Source organism: Chroicocephalus ridibundus, chromosome 2 (assembly GCF_963924245.1).
Source record: "Chroicocephalus ridibundus chromosome 2, bChrRid1.1, whole genome shotgun sequence".
In the NCBI taxonomy this organism is placed as follows: domain Eukaryota; kingdom Metazoa; phylum Chordata; class Aves; order Charadriiformes; family Laridae; genus Chroicocephalus; species Chroicocephalus ridibundus.
In genome coordinates this window covers 91,324,822-91,351,044 of record NC_086285.1, presented here as the reverse complement: position 1 = coordinate 91,351,044, position 26,223 = coordinate 91,324,822, and the positions used below count along the sequence as shown (strand labels likewise).

Genomic DNA, 26,223 nt, shown 5'->3' with positions numbered 1-26,223 from the left:
GCTGAGGATGTGGGACCTGAGGTGGGACCCACCTGGTGGGAAACGCTGAAGCTGAGGCACTATGGAGTAAAAGGACACATGTGTGGCTGCAGCTCCATCGCAGACCACTTAGGGCTGGTCTGGCGTGTGTCCCCAGCTTGGGGGGAGCCAAAGAGTAAGCAACTGCGTGAGGGAGCTGGCAGGCATGGCTGGCAGAGGTGACTGCGAAAATAAAAATATTGCGGGGCGATGGAAACAACCGAGGGGCTGCACCTTGAAGGATAATATTCTGTGAAAGATGAAGGGGCTCCCTGGGCTCACAAGTGTTGCACTGAGGGGAAATCGGGCTGTGTTCAGATTTTAGCCGCATCTGCTCCTTCAGCATGACAGACGCAGGCAAGACCTCGCCATGCGATTACTGTGAATTACATTGAGGGGAACCAAAGGAGCAGAAATACAGGGATGTTCCCCTAGTCACCGGGGATGGGCTGTGCCTAACCCAACCGGATACCTAATTAAATCACAGTAGAGAATAACCTGATGATACTGGAAGGATTTGTGGAGGGTTTTTTTTATGATCCTTTTTTTAGGATATTCTGTTTCCAAGAAAATGTCCCAGCCTTTAAATCAGAACTATATTTACCTCAAAGGGGAAAATCTTGGAGATTAAAATCTTACAGCTCACCAACTCTAAACATGGCTTTTAGGAGAGCATTTCTCAAGCATGGGCAGAGTTTCAATGATTTTTTATTATATTGACATTAACATAAAAAAGTGAAACTTTCAGATTCTAGAAATCTAATTTTAAGATATGCAAGATCAAATTTATAAATCTTTTTTACAATTATAGTTTTCAGCATTTGAAAAGCCATTTCTAAGCATCTGCTTAGAAGATAAGTGCAAATAAGTAGTGTTATTGCAAAAGAGTTTTCCAAAACATTTTGATGGTTTTAAGAACATTTTAATCAATATAGTCTGTATTATTTTTTTATTTCCTACAATAATGGATTTATTTTATGAGCATTTACTTATGCTAAAGATACTTATTCAGCCAGTTGATCATATCCTTTCTTCCTTCCTCAATATAAGGTTTATCTTGAGGATTGATATCTTCTCTTTTGCGATGTACAAACCCGTGCGTCTGTCCAGGGTAAATTTTAACTTTATAATCAACTTTACAGTTTTGTTTAAGCTTCTGCTCCAGTAGGGTGACCTGTAACAGAGAATGTTCCATGTTGGCCGAGTATGGATTTAACATGTTATGCATTTACAGTTGTCAGATCGTCCTGGTTTTTTACTTCTCTTGGAGATGACACAGTGTGTCCTTGTCATCATTTTCTTTTCTACTAATTTTATACCCAAATGTGTTTCTGGTACTACACTTCCTTCATTTAACTAGGCTTTTTTCTCCAGTAGAATAACAGCATGTGACTTTGTAAAACCACTAAAAAAAGTTTACGGGTTACTGTAATAATACCTGTAAAGGTAAAAACGCCTATTTCTCAGTGTCATGAGAAGGTTAGTATGTAGTGATCACTGTACAAGCTCCTGCTGATAGACTTCATTAAAAAAAAAAAAAATGGGGCAAGATTTTGAATTAATTTGAAATTGAGGGAGGAGAGGCACAGATACAAAATTGGCAGTTCAAAGCTACTGACACTTTTGGCAGGGAAATTAAAGCCAACACCACTCAATGAAAGTGTATCTTCCTTTTTGATCCCCTTGGTGGATAATCATCTTTCTTTGGTCATTCTCCACCCATGCTCCCCAGGAAGGCTGTTGACAGAGTACCAGAAAGTTGAAGCTCTGCAGGACAGTGGGAGAAGGAGAAGGATAGCCACAGGATTTTTTAATTCTCCTGCAACTAGTAATTCCACTGGTACAGGTGGGGACTTTCTGCTGACTTTATGCATCATCAGTATGACTAGAGGGTCTCCTATCTTAAACTTGACAGAAGTCTTCCTTTGGGTTCTTGCCCTTTTCCTCCTAGGAACTCTCATATCTAGATCATCCATATTTTGCCACAGAAACAGAAACCATTTTTTCACCTCGCTGTAAAACTTTTTGATTTGGGGATAAACAACGCAAATTTGTGTAGAACTACTGTAAGAGTTAATGAAAGAGGAAGAAAAGGGCAAATTAGTTTTCCACTTTCTCTTAATTAAATATCAAATTACAAAACAAGCATGAAAAGCATTAAAAAGACAAATATTTCTGATGGGAAACTCACCTGCTCCAATGGGATATGGTCATCCTTTTCAGCAAAAATGAAGAAGGTGGGATGAAGCAAACTGGATTTGTCCTCAAAGAACCTGATCACTCCTAGGGAAGAAGAAGTGGCCTGGATAAGAAGTCACGCTAAAGTGGTTAAATCACTACCAAAGCTATAACGTCAAAATAAAAGACATTCTGATCAGTTAGAGCTGATCAGCTTGTAATGGAAATAAACCCGCTTTCCTTAAAATTCCCTTTTGTTGTGAGACTTTCCTGGGATTTGGGATGTCTTTAAAGACAGAAAGACCAGCTCTGCCTGAAAAAGTCAGGGAAGAGTTGTTACATTTGCCCCATTCTTGTGGTTTTCTTTGGGCACCTGCTTCTGACCACTGTCAGAGACAGGGTCCTGTGAAAGGCTGACACTTCGGAGCTGCTTGCCTCCAGCCTGGCATGACCATTTTTAAGATAATTGTAAATATTCATCATTCCAGATACAGTGTTAGGACTTCAGTGTACATATACTTATATTGATATAAATTAATAACAAATTGATATTGCAATTGTGACTATTCAAATATATTTGAATTTAACTAAATTCTAACTAGCTACCACCCTGGCCACGTAACAAGGGGCCACTGCCAGGAGTAACATTGAGGAGTAATGTGTTCATGTCCTGACCTGAAGGTCTGCAGCCTGTGCAGCCCCCAGCCCAGATGATTCATTGGCAGAAGACCCTGCACACTAACAGAAGGACAGCAAAAAGGTTGCAGCATATCACTACTGCCATGTCTTTCCCTGTTAGCCCAACAGGGGAATGGAGTACAGACATGCGTGTCAAACAGGTTTTCCAAACAATGAAAACAAGACGGTGGGCAGCAGCCTGTCCTAAGACTTACACAGACTGAGGTAAGCAAGATACTGTGGCAAAGATCCACCTCATGGTAACTGCTGACTCCTAAAAGATATAAAAGACGTGCCCAGAAACCATTTTGTCATGACTAGCCAAGAGGAACCTGAGCCATCGTGAAGCCTTGGCATTTGGTGTCCCTTGTACACTATGTTGCACAGAAGCGATCCTGGCCGTGCCACTTGAATACATAGATCTTGCTGGCTATGATTAAGTGCGAAAAAGCGAGTGTGCAAAATTAAATTGCTTAAAGATTTTGTATAATAAAATCACCTTCTCCCATAAGATGTCACACTGAATTTTGTTACAGCAATACTCCCACAGAACAAGTTCCTGCACCAGCCACGTCTACTCAGAACGCAATAGGTATTTGACACTTACCATAGAGGGACACCCCCGTCTTTAAATGAGGATTTTTCAGCATCAGATGTTGTACTGCTGCTCCACCCCAGCAAAACCCAATGACACCGATCTTCTTTGCACCACATTGTTCACTCAGATACTTCAGGATGACATCAACTTCTCTGAGACATGTAAATGAAAGTGAATTAAGGCTCTGGCTCTGTTCCCCTGGCCTCCAAGGTGGCTGCTGCTCAGAGCCTGGGCATCAGTCTGCCTGTGGGAAGTGGTGAGTGAATGTCTTTGCATTACTCCTGTTTTTTCTCTTTCCTTCACTTATCAAACTGTCTTTATCTCAACCCATAAGTTTTCTTTCTTTTGTTCCCCCTATTCTCTCCCCTGTCCATCTTGGGGGGACTGAGTGAGCCGCGGTACAGGTGCTTGGCTGCTGGCTGGGCTCAACCCGCAACACTAGTTTACTATTATTCGTTTCTAAAATACAAGAGAAACGCCAGGGGAGAAGGCACAGGGGACAATCAGTCTTCCTAGATCACTGTTACTAGAACCTAAGGTGATTTTATAAACAGCAGCCGGATTAATTTCACAAATGGCAATAGGTTTCTGATAGGCTAACAGAAAGGAAAGTTTAAGAGAAACACAGCCAGCCAAGAGCATCCCATTATCACAAACGTGACTATAGGCAAACTATCTCTCATTGGGGAGACAAATATTTCATTAAATTGTGGAAGTTAATTTGAAATTGTTGTTTCAAAATCAGCAGTAACATCGTGAAATCAAGCTACGTGTCAGATAAAAATGGGGAAAAAATATAGGTAGAAGAATGGGAAACTAGTACGCTTTGAACTAGCCAGGATCTTCTAGGGAGCAGGACCAATGTTCCCTAGTTAAATAGTGTCTGGTGGCTACGTTTGCACCCTATCTGAAATCATGGAAGTTGTACCTGCCTGTGGGAACCGAATCAAACTGCAGTGGAAGGAGTGAGCTGCATTTTTTAGCCTTTGCCGGTTCTTTTCTTTTGAGCCATTCATCTCACTTCTACTCTCTGCACAGGTAAACAGTGGGTGCTTTTATTCTTGTTCAAAGTTCTGCTTTTCTCCAAAAATCACCCCTCACATTACTATAAGCTTGACCCACAAGCTGCATGAAATTTCTGTTTGTGGACATCTAGCTATATTTGACCCATTAATCATCTAGGATCTAATCCTGCATCTTCACTGAGACAAAAATTCCTATGAAAGAAGGATGTCCACTCGCTGGACAAGGAACGATGGTTGTACTTGTCTATTTTGCCAGCGTTTCGGGTTTTCAGCCACTCATCGAAAGTCGCCCAGTCATTAGAAGGTTTCCAAGCTTCTTGTCCCACAAAAAAATCTGGGCAGATGGCTCTGCAAGAAAAATATAAACATTTTATGTCCATTAAATAATATTGAGAAAGGATTAAAGGGAAGTCTGTGTATACTATACAAAAAAATTAATTATGTTGAATACGCATAGAATTTAATCTACATCAAAGCACCATACAAGTAACCATCATTATTTTTCCATGTCTAATGAGGAACCTTAGCATAACTTCCAAATGCATTTTGCCCTGTTAAAATTTATTAATTAATTCAACAAATTGTTAACGGCAGTTGAAAATCCTTACTGGTTTTCTACCAGATTAAAAAAAAAAAACAACCAAACAAAAAAAACCCCTACAACTGATATGGTATGTACATTTGGGCTAGAAGTAATGCTAACCCAGTAACACAGGAAAGAGGATACCCAATATGCTTTTCATATATTTGAGAACCTGTTTCTTTCTTTTGCACAAGCTGGTACACTCTGCCTTCACAGAATGACTTTCAGCTTCTCTAAAATTTTTACCGTAACAGCAAAGTTGTACAGATGCTACGTTGGGAGGGAGGAAGGAAACAGGCTGCTTCAAGCTCATGGGGGATGAAAGATGCAGAATAAGATTTTTCGCTGTTTCCCCTATCTTCTTCTGTCCTTGCCTACTATCTCAGTACGGTAGGACTACTCAACTAATTTAGACTTCTCACACAGTTTTAACAAACAGGAAACTCTTCAGAGAAACATGTAAGTGAAGCCCTATGAAATTATTTGTGTTTGTATGGTTTGTGTAAAAAAAGGAAATAGTTGGTTCAACAAACTTTCTTTTTAAAAATACACTTTGAAAACAGCGGTATTTCTTACATGTATCCATTAGCTGCAAGCATATCAGCCATGTATCTGGTGTTTGGGAGTTGCCATCCAAATATATCATGAATCACAATCACAGCTTTGTCTGTGCCAGCAGGTGGTTTGCAAACGTACGCCTTGATGTGCTCAACTTGCACTTCCTGCCCACGGCCTCCATAGTCAAACCTGTCTCCAATATCACACGGGCAGGGCCTTGATTCATTAGCCATGTGGGACACTGAAGAAGAAAAAAATATTCAGTTGTGACTACCCCAGCATACCATACTGAAAAAGATCAAAATACAGCGGTATCATAGGTTATTGAATTTTTGAATCATTACAACAGTATTGTGAACACACTGATTACTGTTAGATCTAAAATGCAACATTGGTCAATAGAATTATAGAATCACAGAGTGGTTTGGGTTGGAAGGGACCTTAAAGACCATCTAGTTCCACCCCACTGCCCTGGGCAGGGACACCTCCCACTAGACCAGGCTGCTCAAAGCCCCATCCAGCCTGGCCTTGGACACTTCCAGGGATGGGACATCCACAGCTTCCCTGGGCAACCTGTTCCAGTGCCTCACCACCCTCACAGTAAAGAATTTCTTCCTAATATCTAATATGAATCTAAACCCATTGGCTTGTTTTTTATAAATAATAATCTTGTTAGATTTACTTATGTTACAAACTCTTCAGCAGGGACTCGGTAAATAACTAGAGCTTCCATGCCCTACAGTAATACAGTAAAAATAAAGTTAAGTCCAACCAGCCAGGCAACCATCACAAATTATTTAAATAGTGATGAAGCCAGTTCTTTCACTCTTCTTCACAAGTATGTCCTTGTCAGGAATGCAAAACTTTCTTTAGCAAAGACCGTAAAGGCTTAATACAGGACTTAGCATTTTGAAGAAAAGAAAACCCAAAAAACCCACACAGCTACTGTGTAGAAAGCTCTAATTACACTTAGATTAAATGTGATATTTTCTTCCAAAGACTTAAAATATTCCATAGCTGACCTTTCCAGTGTCAAGAAATCATTTTTCTAAGCCAGCTTTACCATCAGATATTAGACTTTTGAAGGAGGATACTTAAGGAAGGTGCCAGTAAAAATATACCAGTGAAAGGCAGAGTAGAAAATCATATTTATTGAATATTAAATAAGGAATGCATTCAAACCCCAAGACAGGAAAAAAGAAAACTGAACATAAGGAAAAAATCCTTAAATTGAGCCAAATGTTTTATGAGTAAGGTAACAGTCGGGCATGGTTAATTTTTTACAAACTATTGCTGAAATGAAAATAAACAAGTAATGCACAAAGGTCAAAAAATGCCAGCTGAATCTAACACAGATTTACGTAGCTCCTTGGTTTCAAGTTAATGATTTTATGCCACTGACCGTAGGTTAACCAGCTGGGTGAACTGACTGCATATTGCTGCAAAATGACTCGAATAACATATCTGAATATGCATAGAGTATCTCCAAAGAACGTGGAGAGAATTTAGATAAAGCTAAATTCCCTACCGATAAATTGTGTGTACCAGGAAAATTTTGCTAGTACAGAAACAAGGATGTTCAAACTTGATTATGCCAAATATACTCACAGAGAGAAATGGGGAAAAGCAGGTTACTGAACAGCCCCTGAACTAGTGCAGCTTCCATAGTTGTGGAACTAAAGGGACAGCTTTAGGGAAAAAAAAAAAAAAAAACCACAAACAAGGAAAGAGCCCTACAGCCAGGAGATTTGCATGGATTACCAGGGACTGAGATGTTCTGGATTTGCAGACCTTAAAATTGAGAATATCCCAAGCAGTATTAGCAGGGCTGGGGTTGAAGGTCTTGGGAGATTTCACTTTCACAGATCAATTCAAGACAAGCTGTGTCTTATTTGAAAGCTGTATTAACCCTGGGCACACATTGATACTAATCCTCTACTTTTCTTTTTTTTTTTTTTTAAATAAGCCACACCCACCCATAGGTGGTTTTCCCCCACACTTAGTCTCACATATAGGACTTCTAATTTAAAATAAGTCTACCGGGAAAGGATGAATTAATAGATGAGCACGTAAAACAAAACACAGTTTAAATACACAATCAGAAAGAGCTGATAACTAATTTTCCATCCACAAACTATTTCCTTTGGATTAGACTAAAATACAACAAATCCAGTGACTGAATATTAAAGAAACATGTATTTCAGAACTCCAGAAAGGCAAATGCAATGCCCTTGGCCAGTGAGTATATCCTTAAAGGCTTTAATTGCAAATACTTCACATTATCCGATAAAATGCAAAGCAAAATATAAACCATGAAATATTTAAAGATGCAGCTCTAGCAGCTGAGGAAAAGAGCTCCAGACACGAGCCCGCGAGGGGTAGTGTTGGCTTGTATGGTTTATAAGCCATATAGACTTGCAAGCTTTGTAGCATAACCAAAACGTTTTGGGGTTTCTACATTTGCCATAGTATGCATTACATGCAAATAGTATCTTTTTCCATTTCTGAGATGCTACTGAAACATTCCTTAAGAATTACTCCCCCTCGCTTAACATCCAACAAAGCTATTCTTTTAGGAGGATCTGTAAACCCACAGCCTTGTTGTTCCATTTCCACCTGCAAGCACTTGACCATTTGAAGACCAAACTAACTTCAGTTTTCAGAAACTTGAACGCACAACCAGGAAAATATGAAGATCTTGCTGTGTAGCTCTCTCACTTTCCAGACTCTCCTGAGTCTTCCTCCTGAGAGGTCTTCCTCACCTCAGGAGGGACACTAAAAGGTTTCTGAGCCATCACCTCAAGCAGTTAGGGAAGAAAGCAGCACCCTGATGGCATCTAAATGAGCAAGCACTCTTTAAAGAGTATATAGATAAAATGAAAGTGCCCCAAACGTGCTGAGTCAGACCTCAGCATGCACTTGTTTAACATTCCTCAGGAGGAAAAGCCGTAGAATTTAAATAAAAAAAAAAAAAAAAAACAGAAAACACCTAACCAACCCCCAGACATACCTGTAGCACAGGAAGCGTGCGAGATGGCAGAGGCAGGTCGCAATAGCTCAGGGTGGACAGTCACCACCGAGCGCGATCCCCAAATAAAATGCTAACTCATACAATGGAAGGGGTGAGAGCAGGGATCAGGTTTCTTCAAATCAGAGTTACGTAAGTTACTGCCTTTATCTTTGCATACCGCCGAGTCGTGGAGTTTTAAAAGCCTCTTTTTAAGTCGTTATTTTTATTGCCAGTGCAGGCAGGGTGTGCTACTGTGGGGAGTTCTGCTGCAGCCGGGTGCCAAACTTTCTTTTTAAATTACACAGAAGAGCATTAAGCATTGGAGGTCTTGTCTTTTCAGCTTAGGAAACATGTCGACTTGGCTGTGCAATTCATTTAGACAAATTTTTCTTCTTCTTCAAGGGCGTTTCTTTGTTTTTGAAGGTTGGGGTAGTATCACTTGTAAACATTACGTTGGCATCATTATTTCCTTAGACAAGTCATCTATTGGTAAAAGACATATCTAAAGTCAACAGCAGGGTGAGGGAGTGAAGTAGAGACACTGGTTTCAAAGCTCTATACACGACAAAGCTTATATAGTATAGGAACAATATTTTCTCTTTCAGAGTGAAAATAACATGTAAAAAGGTAACAGTTTGTAGACTGCTATACGTATCATTACAGTAAGTATTTAAAATGCTGATAGATTTTTATACTATCACAGGACATTCTGTACTTTTTTTCCCTTTTAGGATTAAAGTGACTGCCTGATCCTTGTATCCCTCTCGTTCTCCCAATTTTCTTTTTATTGGATTATTGGGATTATTCTTTAAGGAGCTTTATCTAAGGATATTAGCAATCCAAAATTCACTATTTCCTCAGAGGCACATCTAAAAAGTCGGACTAAATGTACATGTTAGTCTACCACGCTTTTGCTTTGGGAAAGCAACAAGCCTTACAATTTAGTCCTCATACATAAACTGTTTTCCTATATTCTAAATAACTTTGTTGATGCTATTTATTTACTATTCCTAAAATACAGTCAAACAAATGAAAAAAAAAAACCTACCAAAGAATTCCAGAGTGAAGTCATAAGGTTCAAAACCCAAACCTTTTGGTTTGGTTTGTTTTTTTTGGCTTTTCCCACTTGTATACGACAAACAACAAACTACCACACACAGGGAGCTCAGATACTCCATAGCAACTTCAAAGAACAGCAGTAAAATAAATGCAAGAAAAATTGGCAGTTTAAATGATTCCTAGGAAAGAGAAATGACAGCAAGGCTTGCAGAACCTTCTCTCCAGTGGAGTTGCTTAACCACATTTCCACTCCCTTAGTCACAGTAATGTGGCTCCAGAAATTCTTTATGCATAAGATTATTCCCCTTTACCTTCATATTGACATTAAATTTTAGAAATTAAATGACTTTTAATTTGATTTCCTGTTGTTTCTGTGTTCCTTGCTAGGCAATCCACGCAGGTTTTTTTTACTTAGACGTCAAAACTGAATTCAACACATTTGTGATCTCTGTACGTGCAGCTGGCTGCACTTTGTGCTGTGACCACACACCTCGTTTGCGTCTCGCACTTCCTGCTCTTCCTCAGTGACCTGCAGTTTTATCATGAGGATGTGGCTGTACTTGTAGTAACTTGCAGCCACCCTTTCAACTTCGAACAAATGCTGCATCTCTGTTTGTTTTTTTCTTTTCGCTTAGGCACGGTGGTGGTGTTACAGCACGCACGCCGCTGCAGTTATCTATGAATGCCTGCTGCTCTCTAAATACATGACCTGATCGTCCTCTTGCATATCAGCTGACCTTCTCAGGCTAATGGAACTCCATTAATGGGGAGTTATCCAGGTTTTACGCTGGGGTAATTAAGGCACAATAAACTTCCAGACCTCTGCCACCTTCTCCTGAAAAAAAATGTGTTTTGAGAGCTGTATCACCCAGGTAACAGCTGGATCAATACATTGCATATAGATGGCATCATATGAAAAGCAACAGTTAATCAGCAGTCGCAGGCTGGAATTCTCTGAAGACCTCCCCATGGGACAGACGGAGGGACATTAGCAGCACGTAAAGGAGGAAAACATGGATGGGAAAAAGCAAAAGAAATTAAAATCCCATTGAGAGAGAAACAATTAACACATATTTTTGACTATTTTTAAATGACGCACTGCAACGTATATTTCTCTGATAGCCTATCAGTTTAATTTGTCATTAGTAAAATTAAGGCTTTCCTAAATAACATTTTCTTCCCATTAAATCACATAGCAGTCTTTATCAGTAGCACTGAGGTGAAAAGGGACATACATTTTTTTTCTTTTTCTTTTTCTTGTAACTTTAGAAGCACCAGCACCCAGTTAAGATACTAGGCAGCTGGTTTCAAACTAACGAACTTAACGAGCCTTTTTCCCCATGAGGCATAATTAAACAGTGGAAGTCACTGTCATAGGGTGCACTAGAGGTCGGCGTCACAAGCAGGTTCAAAAAGGGACTGGCAAACCCAGAGGGTCCATCAGTGGCCATCCGACACACTGCTCCAGTGGCAACATCCAGCTGAGGAATTCCCTGAAGGGCTGGCTGCCAGGATGCGGAGTGAGAGGGGAAATTCCCTACGCAGCTACTGCTGGCCACTGACGGAGGCTGGGTGCCAAGGTAGATGCAAACTTGAGCTGATACAACATGAAGATTTTTGTCATATCATTGACGGAGAAATTATGCAACAAGATACATTACGCAAAAACATGTAACATTTCTTCCTTAAGCAGCAACTATGGTTTGTAAGCCACACGTTAAAATGCCCTGTCTGCAGATTGCATTGTATTTTTGAATTCCTGAACTAACCAGGAAGTCATCTACAGAGTTTCACAGGTAATCTGAGAAAGTACTACGCCGCATGAATAACCTTAGCCGCAAATTTTGAAACAAGATATGCCCACTTACTTCGCATCTGACACCAGGGTACAAGTAAAAAAAGCCTAATCTCTCCAAATGAACTTCACCACATAATGTATTGGTGTCCCTAAATTTTGGGCTTGTGATTTATGCAGAACTTAGATGAACAGTGGCCATAACACACAAATAGACTGATTTACTATTAGTCTAAATTATTTCAAGGATTCAGATAAACCTCAAGGAACTGAAATACGAGACTTCTTCAAAAGAACATAATATAAAAGTATCAATTAGAACCTGCTGACAAAAAAAATCTAAAATATTCCAAAAAACTCTCCTTCCAATTTTCTAAAATGTGTTATCAAAAGTCTCCAGTGTATTACATAATTGTGTTCAAATTAAGTTGCTTGCTCTTCTATTAAACATACTTATTCAGCCAGTTGATCATATCCTTTCTTCCCTCCTCAATATAAGGCTTATCCTGAGGATTGATATCTTCTCTTTTGCGATGTACAAAACCATGAGTTTGTCCAGGGTAAATTTTAACTTCATAATCGACTTTACAATTTTTCTTTAGCTTCTGCTCCAGCAGGGTGACCTGTAATATAGAGCATAGTAATAGCTATATTAACGTAACCATATTCCATGCTGACACTCCTCATTTTATTCAGAATTCACCTCAGAATTTATCATTCAGGCTAGACTCTAATAACTAAGCTCCATATGGGCACACCAAAAAGTAAAATTATATAAAGAAAAAACACCTCTGCAGTAAGGGTCTAGAAAATTTGTGAAAATACAAAGGCAGGTCCAAGAATCCACAAAGATATGGATATAACATAGGTATTTCCTACATGTGAAATATATGACAATGCTAAATACACTACAACGGAACAAAAAGCTTCTAACAGACACCTAGGGATGCAATTTGGTGGTTCCTACACTGTTTATGGGTTCCTAGGATCGATAGAAAACAAAGTCATACTGCAAAGGATAGCTCCCAGAGCAGGGTACTCCAAAACAGCAATGTGATTTTGATAAAACTTTGTTACTTGGGTTACCAGCCACACTTTTACAAAAGAGAGAGACTTAGGAAAGAAGTAATATATCTAGCTTTCATTCTTTGCCTAGGTTACATCATCCCTTCTATGCCTAGGTCCATTTTTCAGCTTATTTTTTTGACCTTGAAGCACTATTATGAGGCTGAGTTTTGACTCCCAATTCAGGATGGAAATTTAAACATGCAGAAATGAAAGAAGACAGAGGTTATTAGCATACTTGATGAAGAGGAATGAAATCATCTTTTTCAGCAAAAATGAAAAACGTGGGGTTCAGGAGATTGGATATATCATCAGAATCCTTGATTAGTCCTAAAAAGAAACAAAAAGCCTCTTCAATTGACTTTTAAGGTGAAATACAAATTTAAGTATAGCACTCTGCTTCTGCAGTGAAAAGTTTTCATGTCTCAAGCAATATGTAACGATAAATACCATTTTTACTTTCAAGCCACTGTAACCATGGCTCCTAGTATACCCTCCTAGATTAAAACGCTATTTAAGCCAGTTTCTTAATATAAAGACTGAATATCTGTATTAATAAGATGATGCTTTCTGGGCATACAACCTCAAGTTCATCTGAACTGACTGGGAAAGTTAAGACTTTAGTAAGTAAACCAAAATTTACATTCTGAGAACATTAGCAAGGGCAGCTTACCTATCCCAGCTTCTTGAGCAGAGCATAAAAGGAAAGCTGCTGTTAAAATAACCACAACCTAACTTTACAGAGTAGCCAGATCAAAAATAACGCTCCCTGAAGTTCTAGCTCTGCAGCGTGCAGAGCAGTAGTAAACAGGAAAAGGGAGCTAAATTCGGAAGGTGACCAAAGGACATGTCTGTCTGTCCAGACCTGAAATAAACACATGACTGCTATGACCCATTCTGAAACTAGGAACAAATATCCACACCACCATCTTCTTTGCATAATATCTGCTGGGAATAGCATAGAATCGCATCGCATCGTCTATACTATTTCAGTTGGAAGGGACCTACAATGGTCACCTAGTCCAACTGCCTGACCAATTCAGGACAAACCAAAGGTTAAAGCATGTTATTAAGGGCATTGTTCAAATACCTTTTAAACACTGACAGGCTTGGGGCATCGACCACCTCTCTAGGAAGCCTTTTCCAGTGTGTGACCAACCTCTCCGTAAAGAAATGCTTCCTAATGTCCAGTTTAAACCTCCCTTGGTGCAGATTTGAACCATTCCCATGCAAAATATGTCTTCATCATCTGACAGCCTGATTTTTAGAAATAATGCTAGATCAAGTACATAAGCTTATATTACATCTTTGTATTTACCTACCATAGAGAGATACACCAGCCTTCAACTCCGGGTACGTCATCATCAGGTGATGTACAGCAACACCACCCCAGCAAAAACCAACGACCCCTAATTTCTTTGCACCACACTGTTCCTTTAGATATTTCAGGACTGCATCAGCTTCTCTGGAACATATAAGCAAATGCAAATTATGCACCCAAAGTAAACCCAGTATTTGAAAATACGAAAAGAAAATGTAGAGATGCATCTAAGTGTTCCCATATCATGCTGCTACTTTCACATACTTTAAATAAATCATCACTTCAGACAAATATTAGGCATTGCTCATCTGAAATCATCAGAAAGAGAAAAAAAGATATCTGAATGAAATTAAATAAAACCACAACATGAATAACGTACGTTGAAGGAAACCTAAAGGATGGAAAGTAGATGATTAATTAAACAACTGCCTAGGAATTTAAAAAGCATAACATTCTCTGAGAAGCTGGATGAATTTTTGCTTTGTAAACATAGATAGAAAAAGTAATAAAAACTTCTCTAGACAATACTATTCATTAGAGAGTAAAAATGCTGACAATAACTGTAAATTAGCATCTGAAATATTTGCTGCAGGAAAGTCAATGTGACAAACATGGTAGACGTTTTCAGAATTTACAATGTAGCTTGAAATATACCTTGCCCAGATGCTGTATTCTGAAAACACCCATCTACCCCTGCAGCAGGTCTCACCATGCAGAGGCAGTAAAGAGAAAGTACTGGTGGGAGAGAGGTAGTAGTTAAGTCTTTTATATCACCTCAAGACCATTTTTTCAGCCCCAGTTCCTTACCCCTGGAGCACGCAAGCTATATATGCCGCCAATACATCAGCCTCGCAAATACCGCAATATTCTCTAACACACAAACAAACACAGAAGCAAATTAAGTGCCAAAAAATTCTTTCTTCACTGGAGCTGACACTTGAAACATGTGAATTGCCTGCAATAAATGCCAGGCAGGGCCCAACCCTTCCTTCCCATTGCAGCAGAGAGGGGACAGATTCCAAACTAAAAAAGTTTCCACGACAACTGAACCCTCTGAGACAGAAGCCCTCTGGAAATGATTCAGTTATGTCTCTCATAACCTTCTCACCAAATACCTAAGCCTAGCAACCTTCCGTGTAGCCAATGCCAACAGTCCAAGACAGATATTTGCTCTCCCAGGAAGCTGATTAGTTTAGTTTCTAATTGACCCCTTCTCAGTATGGTCTTGCCAACAGCTTCCTTCTGTGTTATTAAGGCAGCACAGCACCTCTGCTAGTGACAGGTCTTTGCTGATAAATGCTCGGGCAGTGTTGCACACAGGAGAGGAAGACATGATCTCTTTGGGGCAGGACCAAAACAACAGGAGATTTTACTTGCTAACATTAACAAGTTAAAACTAACCAACAGCTTAAATTCAAAGCTAACTGGAAGTCACAACAGGCCACAGATCACTGCCTGAGCTGTGTTCCTCAAGGACTGCTTCACATGGGAAGCACTACCTTCTGTTTCTCAATAATCCCTACACACACTTCTTCACTGAGGACCTAAGGGTCATTTATCATACAATCAGCCAAATGGCTGCAGGGCATTACCCCTACACCAGGATTTAGAGGCCAGAAGACTCTAGTCCAAGTTACAAAGAAGAAAACATCTTTGCTTGGCAAAGGACCTTTGTAGCAGCCTGAGTTCAACAGCCCAAGAACACACACCTCGTATACAAACAGTACCAAAACCATTTTGATGAAGAGCAGCAGCTGGTATTTGCCTATTATTTCACCTGTTCCAGCTGTCCTCCTTCTTCCCCCTTTCCAATGTTTCATCTTGTTTGGTTTTTAGTCAAATTTGGGAAACTGTCTGTCAGTGTCCCTTCTAGTCAGCTTTGTAACACTCTGCCTAGGACACATGCAATAACAAAAGAATCCCAAGGTGTTATCAGCATACTGAAGAATGCATATTTGTCTCCAGAGGTGTTGTGTTTCTGCTGCGAGGAGACACGATGATTTGGACCACATGGTCTGCCTTTGAGGTAGAGGAAGAAGCCCTTAAGCTACCTGTTAGATTCCCTCGGGAATGAGCAAAACAAGAGGTGCTGCACACACTGCTAGAGTTCAGGCAGACGCCAGTAAAGTCTGTTTCAAAATCTGCAAGAGAAATCTAAAACAGGTATCATATACTCCATTACTAGAAGGAAAGTATGAGTTAAGGAAACCAAATGATGTTCTAATATAAATGGGCTGATGTGCATCCAGGAAATCTAAGCTATCAAGAAAACGCCAACGCTGCTGAATACAACTCAGCTATCCATCAGCTATCCTAAAATGCAGGAAAAGGGACATAGTTACACCAACAGCCATACAAAACTGGAACCAATACAGTTTCCTCAGCAGTGGTGCCAGGATAACATCTTTAGGAGCTAATGAAGTCCTTGATCCCACTAACTACAAGAACATATACTCTGCATGTAAGTGCAGGCTTGTACCTTTCTCTTGGCCTTTACTACCTCAAGAGTTTGACTCCGAGGTTGTAGAAGCAAACAGCTCTATTCTCCCACTGCTTTGTAGCTGTGCAATATAACTAAAGTCCTAGCAGCGGACTCTTGCCTCATGTTGTCCAAAGTTAGCGTGTTTTTTTTTCAAGGTGGCCAAGACACCGTGAGTTCAAATCACAGAAAACTTGGTCTAAAAAATTCTTCACAGTGAAAAGAGGAGGCTGCATGCCAAATCTGTGCTCAGGGCCCTGAATACATCCACTCCTCCCTCCCCCAGGGGTCTGCTGCCAGGACCCAGGGTCAACCTAGAGATAGTGCAGGTGAGGGCTGCTCTGTTCCCTCTAGTGACCATGGGGAGAGGCTCACAGACAGCACTGTGGCACAGCCTCAGCAAGGGCTGACAACCTCTGTCTCCATGGGAGTTGCTTTTAAGCTGAGGCTCTGCCACTTGGCCGTGCTTGAGCTACAGCTCCCACTCTGTCCCACCCATGCCTGTGCCTGGCCATGGGCCCTGTTGACCAGACCCCTGTACAGATCATGGACCCACAGCCTGACTTCCCAGCTTGGCCTCGGTCCTGCCCCATCACTACAGACCTGCCTGGTGATCACTGGACTGTATCTGATACTGGTTAATGTCTCTGGACCTGACCCTGCCCCCGATTTCCTCATTCCCAGCTTGCCTCAGACCTGCTTCGGCTGACCCCAGCTGTCATCCTGGTGCCTGCCCTGCCCGTCTTTATGGAGTACCATGGGATGGGGCCCTGGCACTTACAGCTTATACTCTTCTTGTCTCCCAGCACCCTTTCCCCTAGGGAGCCACCGGCCCTCACTGGGCCCTGACAACAGATGATCCAGCCGTCAACTACCTGGGGCCAGTTACACCATGTTGGGTAAGTACAATGGCGCAATCAAAAACTCTCTTCATCTTTCCATACAACATCTTAAAGTATCAGTCTGTTGCACTTGGTGAGACTCAAGCTGAGAATTATGCTTTCTCACTGCTTGGGTCACCGGTCATTTTTAAACCATGCTTTTTGAAGCAGAGGAAGCAATTAGCAGCCTATGATATCAACATCAGATAACAAAACTCTTAAATAAGCCACTACTGAGACAGTTGCCCTTGAATTCTGTTCAAGGCAAAATAAAAGGTCACTGTTTCCATCCACTTCCAAAGAGTGACTAAAAAAGCCCACCTCCACTGATACATTAGCTCCATCCAATCTCAAAGGAAAATAAATAAATAAATAAATAAACAGTATCTGACAGCAGCAGGAGGCAATGTGATATCCAGCTCCTTGACATCTTACTTGTTTATTTTCCTGGCATCTCGAGTTTTCAGCCAATCATCAAACTTGGACCAGTCATCAGAAGGTTTCCAAGGTTCTTTTCCTGCAAAAAAGTCTGGGCAGATGGCTCTGCACAAACACACACACACAAAAATCAAAACTGAATGAATTAATCAAACACTGAGATTTTTTTTGGCCCTTGATAGCATGGAAAATTTCTATCCAGCCATAATTTTGTTTTGATTTCTTTTTCCCTGAGAAAGCAATGTTTTTAAACATCATTGTTAACTGCTTTACAGAAATGCTATGAGATTTAGAAAACATTTATAGGTATCTATATAGGTTTTTTTCAATGACTAAACCACGTAATACAGTTTGTGATACAAATCTGGAAAATATAAATATTTTTATCCTTAGTGTTCTACCTGTTTTGAGTACATAATTTGAAATTATAAACAGTAAACCAACAGATTATATTGTAAAGGATGATCAAACTAGGTTGTGCTTACAACAATTTTAGATTTTGCATACAACATAATACCATTTAACATAAATCCATCATCAATGGGTTCCATTTAAACAAAGACAATTACATGAAATAGGTAGTTACTACAGAGCTTACTTACGAGCTAGAAAAAAACCCCCACACACCTGGTGGACTGAGGTCAGGAAACAACAAGTGAAGGGAAAACATGTGGGAAGAAAGGGAAGTGTTTTATCACAGATATCATTTGTTGACTGGAAAAAAGCGAAGTACCGTAAGAGTCCACTCAGTACTAAAGAGTTCCTGCATCACCGGGGTGCCCAAACCCTGACTTCTGTTGCGTTACCAGAAGCTGAGTTGTGACAGTGCAGTCACCAGTGGATAATACAGTCTCCTCATGCAGTAGGAAACAAGCAGGGAGCCTGGAGGCTGCTATCACTAGGTTGCCCCCAGATGCTCCTTTGTGTTCTCCCAAGCCCAGCCCACAGGGAAGCAATGTGGGAAACTGCTATCATCTTTCACTTATTAAATGCCTTTGGCTCTCTCCCTCCTCAGACACACAGCACGTACCTCAAAGATCATGGTGAAACAAGTGGATCAGTTTTGCCTAAAGCAGGCCAAAGTATGTTGCTAGCATTTTTTTTTCTGTGTTTGATCATTCCTGTTAAAAAAAACAGTGACATCCACAGCATACTTGTGTTTGGAAAGATTTGGGCAAAATTGCACAGCCTTTGGATAATTATGTGTCAGAAAGGCTATGTATTGCTTTGAAAGTGAACCTTCCCAAGGCCGCATAGAAGAACAGGTTCTTCCCCTCTCAAACTAGCCTGGCAAGACACTACAAGCCACCAATCTTAATGTGGTCTCTGAAATACAGCTCTCACAGCTCCTCATCCCATACTGCACTAGGAAAAAATCAAGCTATTTTCATCTCAATAAACACTGGTGCACCAATTCAGCAGCATCTTGAAGCAATCAGGGAAGACGCACATGGGCTCTCTTCACTCAGGTACTGCTGCCTGAAAACTCTCAGCTCCCCTCCTGCCTAGAGCAATGGAAACACCAGCCGCCTTCCCTTGACCGCTGCAGTATTAGCAGTACAGGTAGAGGGAAAGTAGGTATTACAAAAAGAGGTATGACATGGCATGAATCACAGGGAAAAATTACAGGAAGTAAGGTAGTGTGGAGAAATACCAATTCATCAGACACTGGGTACTTTTGACTGAGCAGGCTCTTACAGTAATAAGGAAGCACACTGTCACACTAGCAATTTGCCAGTATCCTGCACAGCATGAAAGGTGTACGTCCAGTCTCATGTTGAGAACGATTGCATTTGGTCACAAGACAAACATACTTCCAATCATTAAGCAGAACAGGGGAGGCCAAGTCCTCAGGAAAGACAGTAGCCAGGAGCAGACTACAGACCAATTCATTGTTCCAGTGTATCAGAAAACCCTGATCCTCACAAAGCATCTCTCACAGAGACATAAGAGCTTCTTTCAGCTCCACAGACAGATCTCATCCACATGGCAACTGTCTGCTGACATCCGACTTCCCTCATGCTCCACAGGCTGAGAGCATTAAAGGCACCATCTCTCAAAACTAGACCACTACAGAATTAGGTGGAGATTTTCTTTTTGGACCTGCAGGCCAGTTCCAACCCTATATAAATGTTTGTAATGTATAGTGCAAATGGAGTATCTTGCAGCATATCCAGTTATTGTAAGATGTTGCTGCACTTTGTAATTTAACTGCTGCTGGGCACTGAAAATGACTGTGAAAGATTTGCGGGGGAAAGGGGGTTGTATTTAATACCCCATGTATGCATATGGTTCATTCATATCCACATATTCAATATCATATTCAAAATATGACATTCACTCATATTGCTAACAATTTTTTCAAATCCCATCATATAATTTAGCTTGAATGACTGTTTATTTTTAAAAAGACTTCTAAAAACAGAATACACAATTCTGTTTCAGAACACCATTTTTTAAAGCCATCTCACATTGCTGGGAAAATTATCAGAATCACTTTTTGCTGCATTGTGTTTTCAATATTCTATGCATTCTATGTATGCAGTCACTTCCGTAAACAGCAAAGTATGAAGGAAGCATGCTGTACTCTGCAACATTTCACAGCTATGTTCCTTTGTGGTTTTGTGTTATGGAAATATATCGCTTAAACTGCCCTGGTAATAGCTTCCTCCCATGTATGGCAATAACAGTTCCAACGTAAGGCTAGAAATCATAAAGAGTGGAATTTCTTGGAGAAGAAAAGATTTCTTACATGTATCCATTAGCTGCAAGCATATCAGCCATGTATCTGGTGTTTGGGAGTTGCCATCCAAATATATCATGAATCACAATCACAGCTTTATCTGTGCTGGCAGGTTTGCAAACGTACGCCTTGATGTGCTCAACTTGTACTTCCTGCCCGCAACCCTCATAGTCAAACCTGTCTCCAATACCACATGGGCAGGGCCTCAATTCGTTAGCCATCTAGGAACCTGCAGGAGAGCAAAAAGGAGAAACAGTAATATAATTGATTTGCAGCAACAACTGTGATTATGGGTCATGCAGTCCCCACAGTCCCCTCCAGACACCCAGTAATACCCATGTGACACTGCAAGGTTAGAAGTGAAAGCTCCAGGTGTTTATTGTAACCAGGCTCTTGACACCAGCCCTCTCTGGTTAACATAAATATTCATGAATTCCAGGTCAGTCAGCATAACCCAGGAGTGCAGTAAGGCCAGAAGGTCTTGCATCAGTCCACCATTCCCAGCTTTGTGCCTGGAGCAATCCAGCATGTGATGGATTCCCACAAACTGCGCTTCAAACCATTCCTCTCATGTGGTCTTACAGCTCCTCCTCTCAGGCTGGCATCTGGTAACTCCTGTGAGACCCCACTGTCAGCATGCTGCTTTTCTGACATCTTCCCTTCATGTTTTCATTGTGAATGTCCCCTTTTCCTTCCCCCATGGGGAATCCAAGGATGCTGCTGCTGCCTACATGCACTTTACTGGTCCCTTGCATCCCGTGCTGTGTACAGCCCTTTCCCAGGGAACCCATCATTAACTGGCATCTCTGAAAGTTCTAATAAATCAGCTCGAAGGAGGTAAATCAGCAGAGGGTTTTCTCTGAGTTACACACTGTAGCACCGTAGGCCACTGTAGAACACCTTTTTAAACCCAACTAACTTTTGGTGCCCTCTACTCTTCCCCCTCCACCAAGCAGTAGGTGGTCATACACAGAGTCTTTTTTCTACCCTAGTCTGAGAAGCTGTTTAGCCTAGCTCTGCTGTCACTCCCAACCGGTCAAAATGGCACTGTGTGCTCATTAACAAGAGCTAGTCTCTCTTCCCATGTAAGTGCATAGACTGGAACGATATTCCTCGCTCTGGCTGGTCCCCTTACTAAAATGAAATGCAGCACATTGGCAATAAAAATCAAATCCACTCTTCAATGCCTAACTATTTTTTGTTAGGAATATATCTTCTAGATTTCCTAACTAATTCAAACAGATGTCAAGACCTTTAAAACACTTCCAATACTCTCTCCCCTCTTCAATTTCTCCGCTACAAATATGTGTAACGTGGTAAATGGTATTAGAAACAAAACAAGAAAACACAGGGAACAACAAAATGAATTACTCCAAATCCTGCCTCTTTGCACCAGTTACGCTCTTTTCACTGGACAACGTGCTTTGGGCTGATCCATGGAGAGGTTCCCAGCACCAAGAACTAGACCCCTTTAAGGATATCTCTCAACAGTTTTTTTTGAACAAAGCTCATCTCCCGACCTTCTGCAATTGATCACCACATAATCTCCAAAAGATGCAGCTGGAGTTTAACTTGCCAGTTAGACTGACTGTAGCTTTGCCAGCATTACATCGAAGCAGAAGTATCTTTTCCAAATCTCAGGCAAAGCAAAGGCATGAGACTTCAAACGCACTCCGTATAACTGACCAGACTTAGAAAAACTCTCCTACCATCATCAGCATGCTTGCTGACAGTTTTTCTTCACAAGCAGTTCATCTGAGCAGTAAGCTGACAAAAACTGGTTTCTATTTAAGACTTGTTTCTTTTAAAATAACTGTTTAAAAATATATGCTAAAACACAAGCTGTGTTTAAACAAAAATAACAGTATTGCCAAGGTTTAATAAACAAAACCAACATGCTGCATCAATGAGTTTTTTTAAAAACGTAATGCCTCAAAGAATGTTTAAGAATTATTCACAGAAAGGGGTACATCATCTTGTACTGCTGCGGCTATCCCTACACACATGCCAAAATTCACAGCGTAACCTTTCTTTCAACAGAGTGAATACCTGTTAAAAAACAATAATTAAACTGACATGGATGCAGACTTTCAAAAGTATGTAAGAATAGTTCACAGAAGGGTTTAACACAACGTTAAGCAGACCATGGACAAAACACTTCTCTCCCCACACCTCACAGAATTTATCTGGTACAGATAAAAAACATTTAAATAAAAACTGCAGGAACCCAGGATTTTTAAAGTCGCTTACTAATTTAATTCTAATTTTCACCTATATGTAATTCAATCCTGACAAATCTAAGGAGCAGAAGGTTGTTAGTCTAGGAATCTGATTGTATATGCAGTTTAGATCAGCTCTTTGCACTTGTAGGCAAGATCGGCTCTTTGCATTTGTGAAACTTCAAATGAAACACAGTTCAAACTTGTCTATGGCTGATGCACGTGAAAGCTTCTAACACATCATCTACTCGGGTTTGATCTCCACCTAAGAAATCGGCTGCAGTGCCACATCTCTTGACTTTTCTTTCAAAGCTTTACGAAGTGTGAATTTCATCACCATTTTAAAATGCTGCATGTCTTTTCAAAAAACTGCTCGTTATACTTTACAGTATCACAGTTTTAGACACTTTTTCACATTTTATCAAGCCCACACACGATATATTGACAGCCAGATCTGGCATTTCCGTTGCCCTGATTTACCCTTCCCAGTTTCAAGATTTAGGCTATCACACAAGCCCCCTCTATAAAATAACACCAAATAGTAAAACAATTTTGGTAAGACCCAGTTTAGGCAGAGAGTCCAATCTGTGAACTTCTAATATTGCAGCCATAGCACAACAGCACCTGTGCTTTTCTCCCACCCACAGTGGTGAGCCTGGGGCTACAGCATCAACACAGAAACAGGTAACAAGCCTCAGAACAGCCCTAGGTTGAAACACTGCTGTGCTTTCTCCTTCCTCCCTCTCCTTGCTCAGAAACACTTCATCAGCCCTTTTCCTGCTTCCTCTGTGGCATGTCATCAAGGCAGCAACTCCCTGCCTTCTCACCCAGCAAGCTCTGATCCTCAAGTGATAGGCGTGCCAGACACAAAACTGGAAAAAATGGTCTCTACGAGAGTCAGTACTGTAACAGAGGCTTCTCCTACCTTTAACGAGCGCTGGTGATGCTTGGATGACAGACGTCCAGATTTACTAGTTGCTATTCTTTGAATGCTATTTCTTCAGTGATATATATTTGGGTTGCTTAAGGTTCTTCCTCTCTCAATTGAGTTTTAGTTTGCTGAGTCATTTTAATGTGATTTTGCACTATTTGGCCAATCAAGTTTAAATAACAGGGAACTGCAAGGAGATTAACTCAGCGTTTTGGAACTAATACTTTTTGTCAGTTAAAATTCCCTTAGGCAGCTTAGTATACTTTCATTTATATTTGTTTGTATGAGAAAAAAGATCTTACTCATGATGAGCAAGCATAAACAGAATACGCTCGGGGTACAATTCAAATCATGCTTCTTCCAATTCACTGGCTTGTCAAATTTTAATGATATCCCAAGGCAATCTGATTTTGCCATGTACAGGAGATAAACCGATAAACATGCAGTAGTGCAAAATAAAATGCGGGGTGTAACAATGTAGTATCAAATGAGGGCTCCCTCTGAAGAACTCGAGAGTCCTAAGGAGGAGGTGACATTCCACTTTCTATCATAACCCAGCAGGCTACAGCGCCTTGCTGCACGCAGAGACAACATTCAGCAGCTTTGCTCGCTACACCTTCCCCCTTAGTAGGACGCCAGGTTTCCTCTGACAGTGGTGTACCATTACCGCAGGATTTGACAGGGACCATTCAGAGTGTTGATTATTGTAATTAGAGCCAAACCCCCTAAAAGCCTCTTCACGACAATCAAGGAGAGGGGCCCCATCTTGTGGACATTTTCTAGAGCAAGGATGGCTGCGAAGCTGTCACACATAGTGATTTTAATGCAGTACTGAAAAGCTAGCTATGATTGCAATCTGCATTGGATCTCGCCTAGAGTTATGTCTGGGCTGAGCAGCTAAGGGTTATGCCCAGAAAATACCTCCTTCCTTCCTTCCTCCTGAGGCAAACTATCCTCCCCTTTCCACAGGTGTGAGGAATCCTGCCTTGATTCGGCTTCTAAAGACCTGGAGAAAAGTTTACACGTTGGCTGCAAACTCCTCACCTGCGCACTGGGGAGGGGGAATGAGGGCAGAGAATGAACAGGGAGGAAATCAGGGCATCCACCACCACCAAGGTCGACCAACCACGCCTGGGGAGAATTTATCAGGGGCCTCAGAAGCTATGGCACCCATGGCCGTGTGTTGTGAATAGCAGGAGAGCCTGTATCTGCACCCAGCATGGCTGGAGCCACCCTGTGCCAGCGTTGATGATGCAGGGCTCAGTACGTTTGGAGGAGAGTAGAGGCAGGCTTTCACACCTCTTCCGTAAAAGCTGTTTACACAACCTGCAGCTGCGTCCCACACGTGCTACCCCACAGCTACAACACCCAGCTCGTTAGCCTCATCTAAGGAGGCTCTTTACTGAATGCTTATTTCTAATAAGCTGTGTAGTATTTGGGAAAACAAACAGGAGAAAGCCGTTGAGCATGCAATGCATACTTCCAGCACACTTCAAACAGGTTTTTAACACCAACAACCCAACAGCATTTTTCAGTTCACAACAACCTACAGCAGCCACTGCTTTCCCAGATCCCTCAAATTTGTACTTTTCTGATTAGCAAAAGCTTCATTACACTCGCCACTCGTCTCCTACAAAAATGATGTTATGTATGGCACTGCCTTCACAAACCCACAATTCTTAGAGGATTTTTCTGAGGTCACAAAGGCACACAGGGACAAGGGCCTGGAGGTCTCCTTGCGGTATGTGGGAATGCTGCAGGATCAGGACCTGGATGTTTGGCTACACCAGATACAGCCAGTGACCTGGTATGGCCACCCGGGGACATGGGCTAACACAGACTCAGGTTACCGGCCAGAAAGCACCACCTCGACACAGGGATTTTGGGGGTCTGAGGAGGAGGTTTAGGGTTGAAGGCACCCGTGGAAGTCACCTTGTCCAATCTCCCGCAATGGGCCAGGACAGCTTCTAAGACAGACCGCGCTGCTCAAGGCTCCACCCTGAGGGGTTCTGAAACTCTCCGAAGAGGGAGAAGCCATCACTTCTCTAGGCTGGTTGCTCCAGAGCTTAGTTGTGAAACAGCCTCCCCTCCTCAGAGCCCAGCGCTTCCCCCAACGCCTGCTGCTGCCTCGCCTTCCCCTGCGCCCTCCCGACAGGGCCCCCCCACCGCCCCGCGAAAGCGGCAGCAGCCGGGGCTCCCTCAGCCCCCCAGCCCGGCCGTCCCGAATCCCCTGCCTCGCCTCGCCTCGCCTCGACCCCCCGCCCGCAGCCGCCGGCCCCCGCCCGCCGCGCTCCCGCTTTCCAGCGTCTTTCTCGCCAAGAGCGGCCCACTCCCTGCCCCTCCGCGGGCACCCCGGGCCGATGCCGTCGCCGGCGGCGCCTCCCCCGCCCCTGAGGGCGCAGCCGTTACCAGTCACGCCCGAGGGCCGTCGCTGTGTCGGGGCCGCGCCCGCGGCCTCTGGCCAGCCCGGCGCCAGGCCTGCGAAGGGCGGCGTCAGCCGCCGGGATCCGGGGCGGGGAGGGCTCCGGGCAACAGCCGGTGCCCGCCCGCGGGCGCCTCACCCCCGCTGGGCGGAAAACGGCCTCAGGCTCCCGGGGCGGAAGATTCCTAGCGGCCCTGGGAGGCCTGCTCGCTGCTGCCGGCC

General features: G+C 42.0%; 2 protein-coding genes and 1 long non-coding RNA gene across 5 annotated transcripts; 1 reads left to right on the top strand and 2 right to left on the bottom strand.

Annotated features, from left to right (window-relative positions):
• Positions 1-751: 751 nt before the first annotated feature.
• LOC134511737 (carboxymethylenebutenolidase homolog) lies at positions 752-8,802 on the bottom strand. Of its 2 annotated transcripts, XM_063326167.1 has the most exons (6): positions 8,649-8,799; positions 5,657-5,879; positions 4,738-4,845; positions 3,482-3,624; positions 2,210-2,301; positions 752-1,192 (listed from the first exon to the last, which is right to left on the bottom strand). In XM_063326167.1, exons 2-6 carry the CDS (start codon positions 5,869-5,871, stop codon positions 1,013-1,015), a joined length of 738 nt encoding a protein of 245 aa, XP_063182237.1. In that variant the 5' UTR covers positions 5,872-5,879; positions 8,649-8,799; the 3' UTR covers positions 752-1,012. The 2 variants fall into 2 exon arrangements, with proteins under 2 accessions (XP_063182237.1, XP_063182236.1); XM_063326166.1 differs by lacking the exons at positions 752-1,192; positions 2,210-2,301 and adding an exon at positions 2,734-3,148 and having other exon boundaries at positions 8,649-8,802.
• Positions 8,674-22,039, top strand: LOC134511740 (uncharacterized). The gene is made up of 3 exons (XR_010069966.1): positions 8,674-8,798; positions 17,174-17,266; positions 20,869-22,039. It is a non-coding gene; the product is annotated as an uncharacterized LOC134511740 (long non-coding RNA).
• On the bottom strand, positions 9,547-26,083 carry LOC134511738 (carboxymethylenebutenolidase homolog). 2 transcript variants are annotated; one of them, XM_063326170.1, is made up of 6 exons: positions 25,989-26,083; positions 20,439-20,658; positions 17,684-17,791; positions 13,890-14,032; positions 12,806-12,897; positions 9,547-12,125 (listed from the first exon to the last, which is right to left on the bottom strand). In XM_063326170.1, exons 2-6 carry the CDS (start codon positions 20,648-20,650, stop codon positions 11,946-11,948), a joined length of 735 nt encoding a protein of 244 aa, XP_063182240.1. In that variant the 5' UTR covers positions 20,651-20,658; positions 25,989-26,083; the 3' UTR covers positions 9,547-11,945. The 2 variants fall into 2 exon arrangements, with proteins under 2 accessions (XP_063182240.1, XP_063182238.1); XM_063326168.1 differs by lacking the exon at positions 25,989-26,083 and adding an exon at positions 23,574-23,692.
• Positions 26,084-26,223: the final 140 nt, after the last annotated feature.

Excerpts from the sequence above, each read along its gene's own strand:
- LOC134511738 (XM_063326170.1), bottom strand. The coding sequence starts at position 20,650 with ATGGCTAACGAATTGAGGCCCTGCCCATGTGGTATTGGAGACAGGTTT. Across the intron at positions 12,898-13,889 it reads GGCTGGTGTATCTCTCTATG|GACTAATCAAGGATTCTGAT; the intron begins GTAGGTAAATAC and ends GTTTCTTTTTAG. Across the intron at positions 12,126-12,805 it reads ATTTCATTCCTCTTCATCAA|GTCACCCTGCTGGAGCAGAA; the intron begins GTATGCTAATAA and ends TCTATATTACAG.
- LOC134511737 (XM_063326166.1), bottom strand. The coding sequence starts at position 5,871 with ATGGCTAATGAATCAAGGCCCTGCCCGTGTGATATTGGAGACAGGTTT. Across the intron at positions 3,625-4,737 it reads AACGCTGGCAAAATAGACAA|AGAAGTTGATGTCATCCTGA; the intron begins GTACAACCATCG and ends TACATGTCTCAG. Across the intron at positions 3,149-3,481 it reads GACGGGGGTGTCCCTCTATG|GAGTCAGCAGTTACCATGAG; the intron begins GTAAGTGTCAAA and ends TATATCTTTTAG.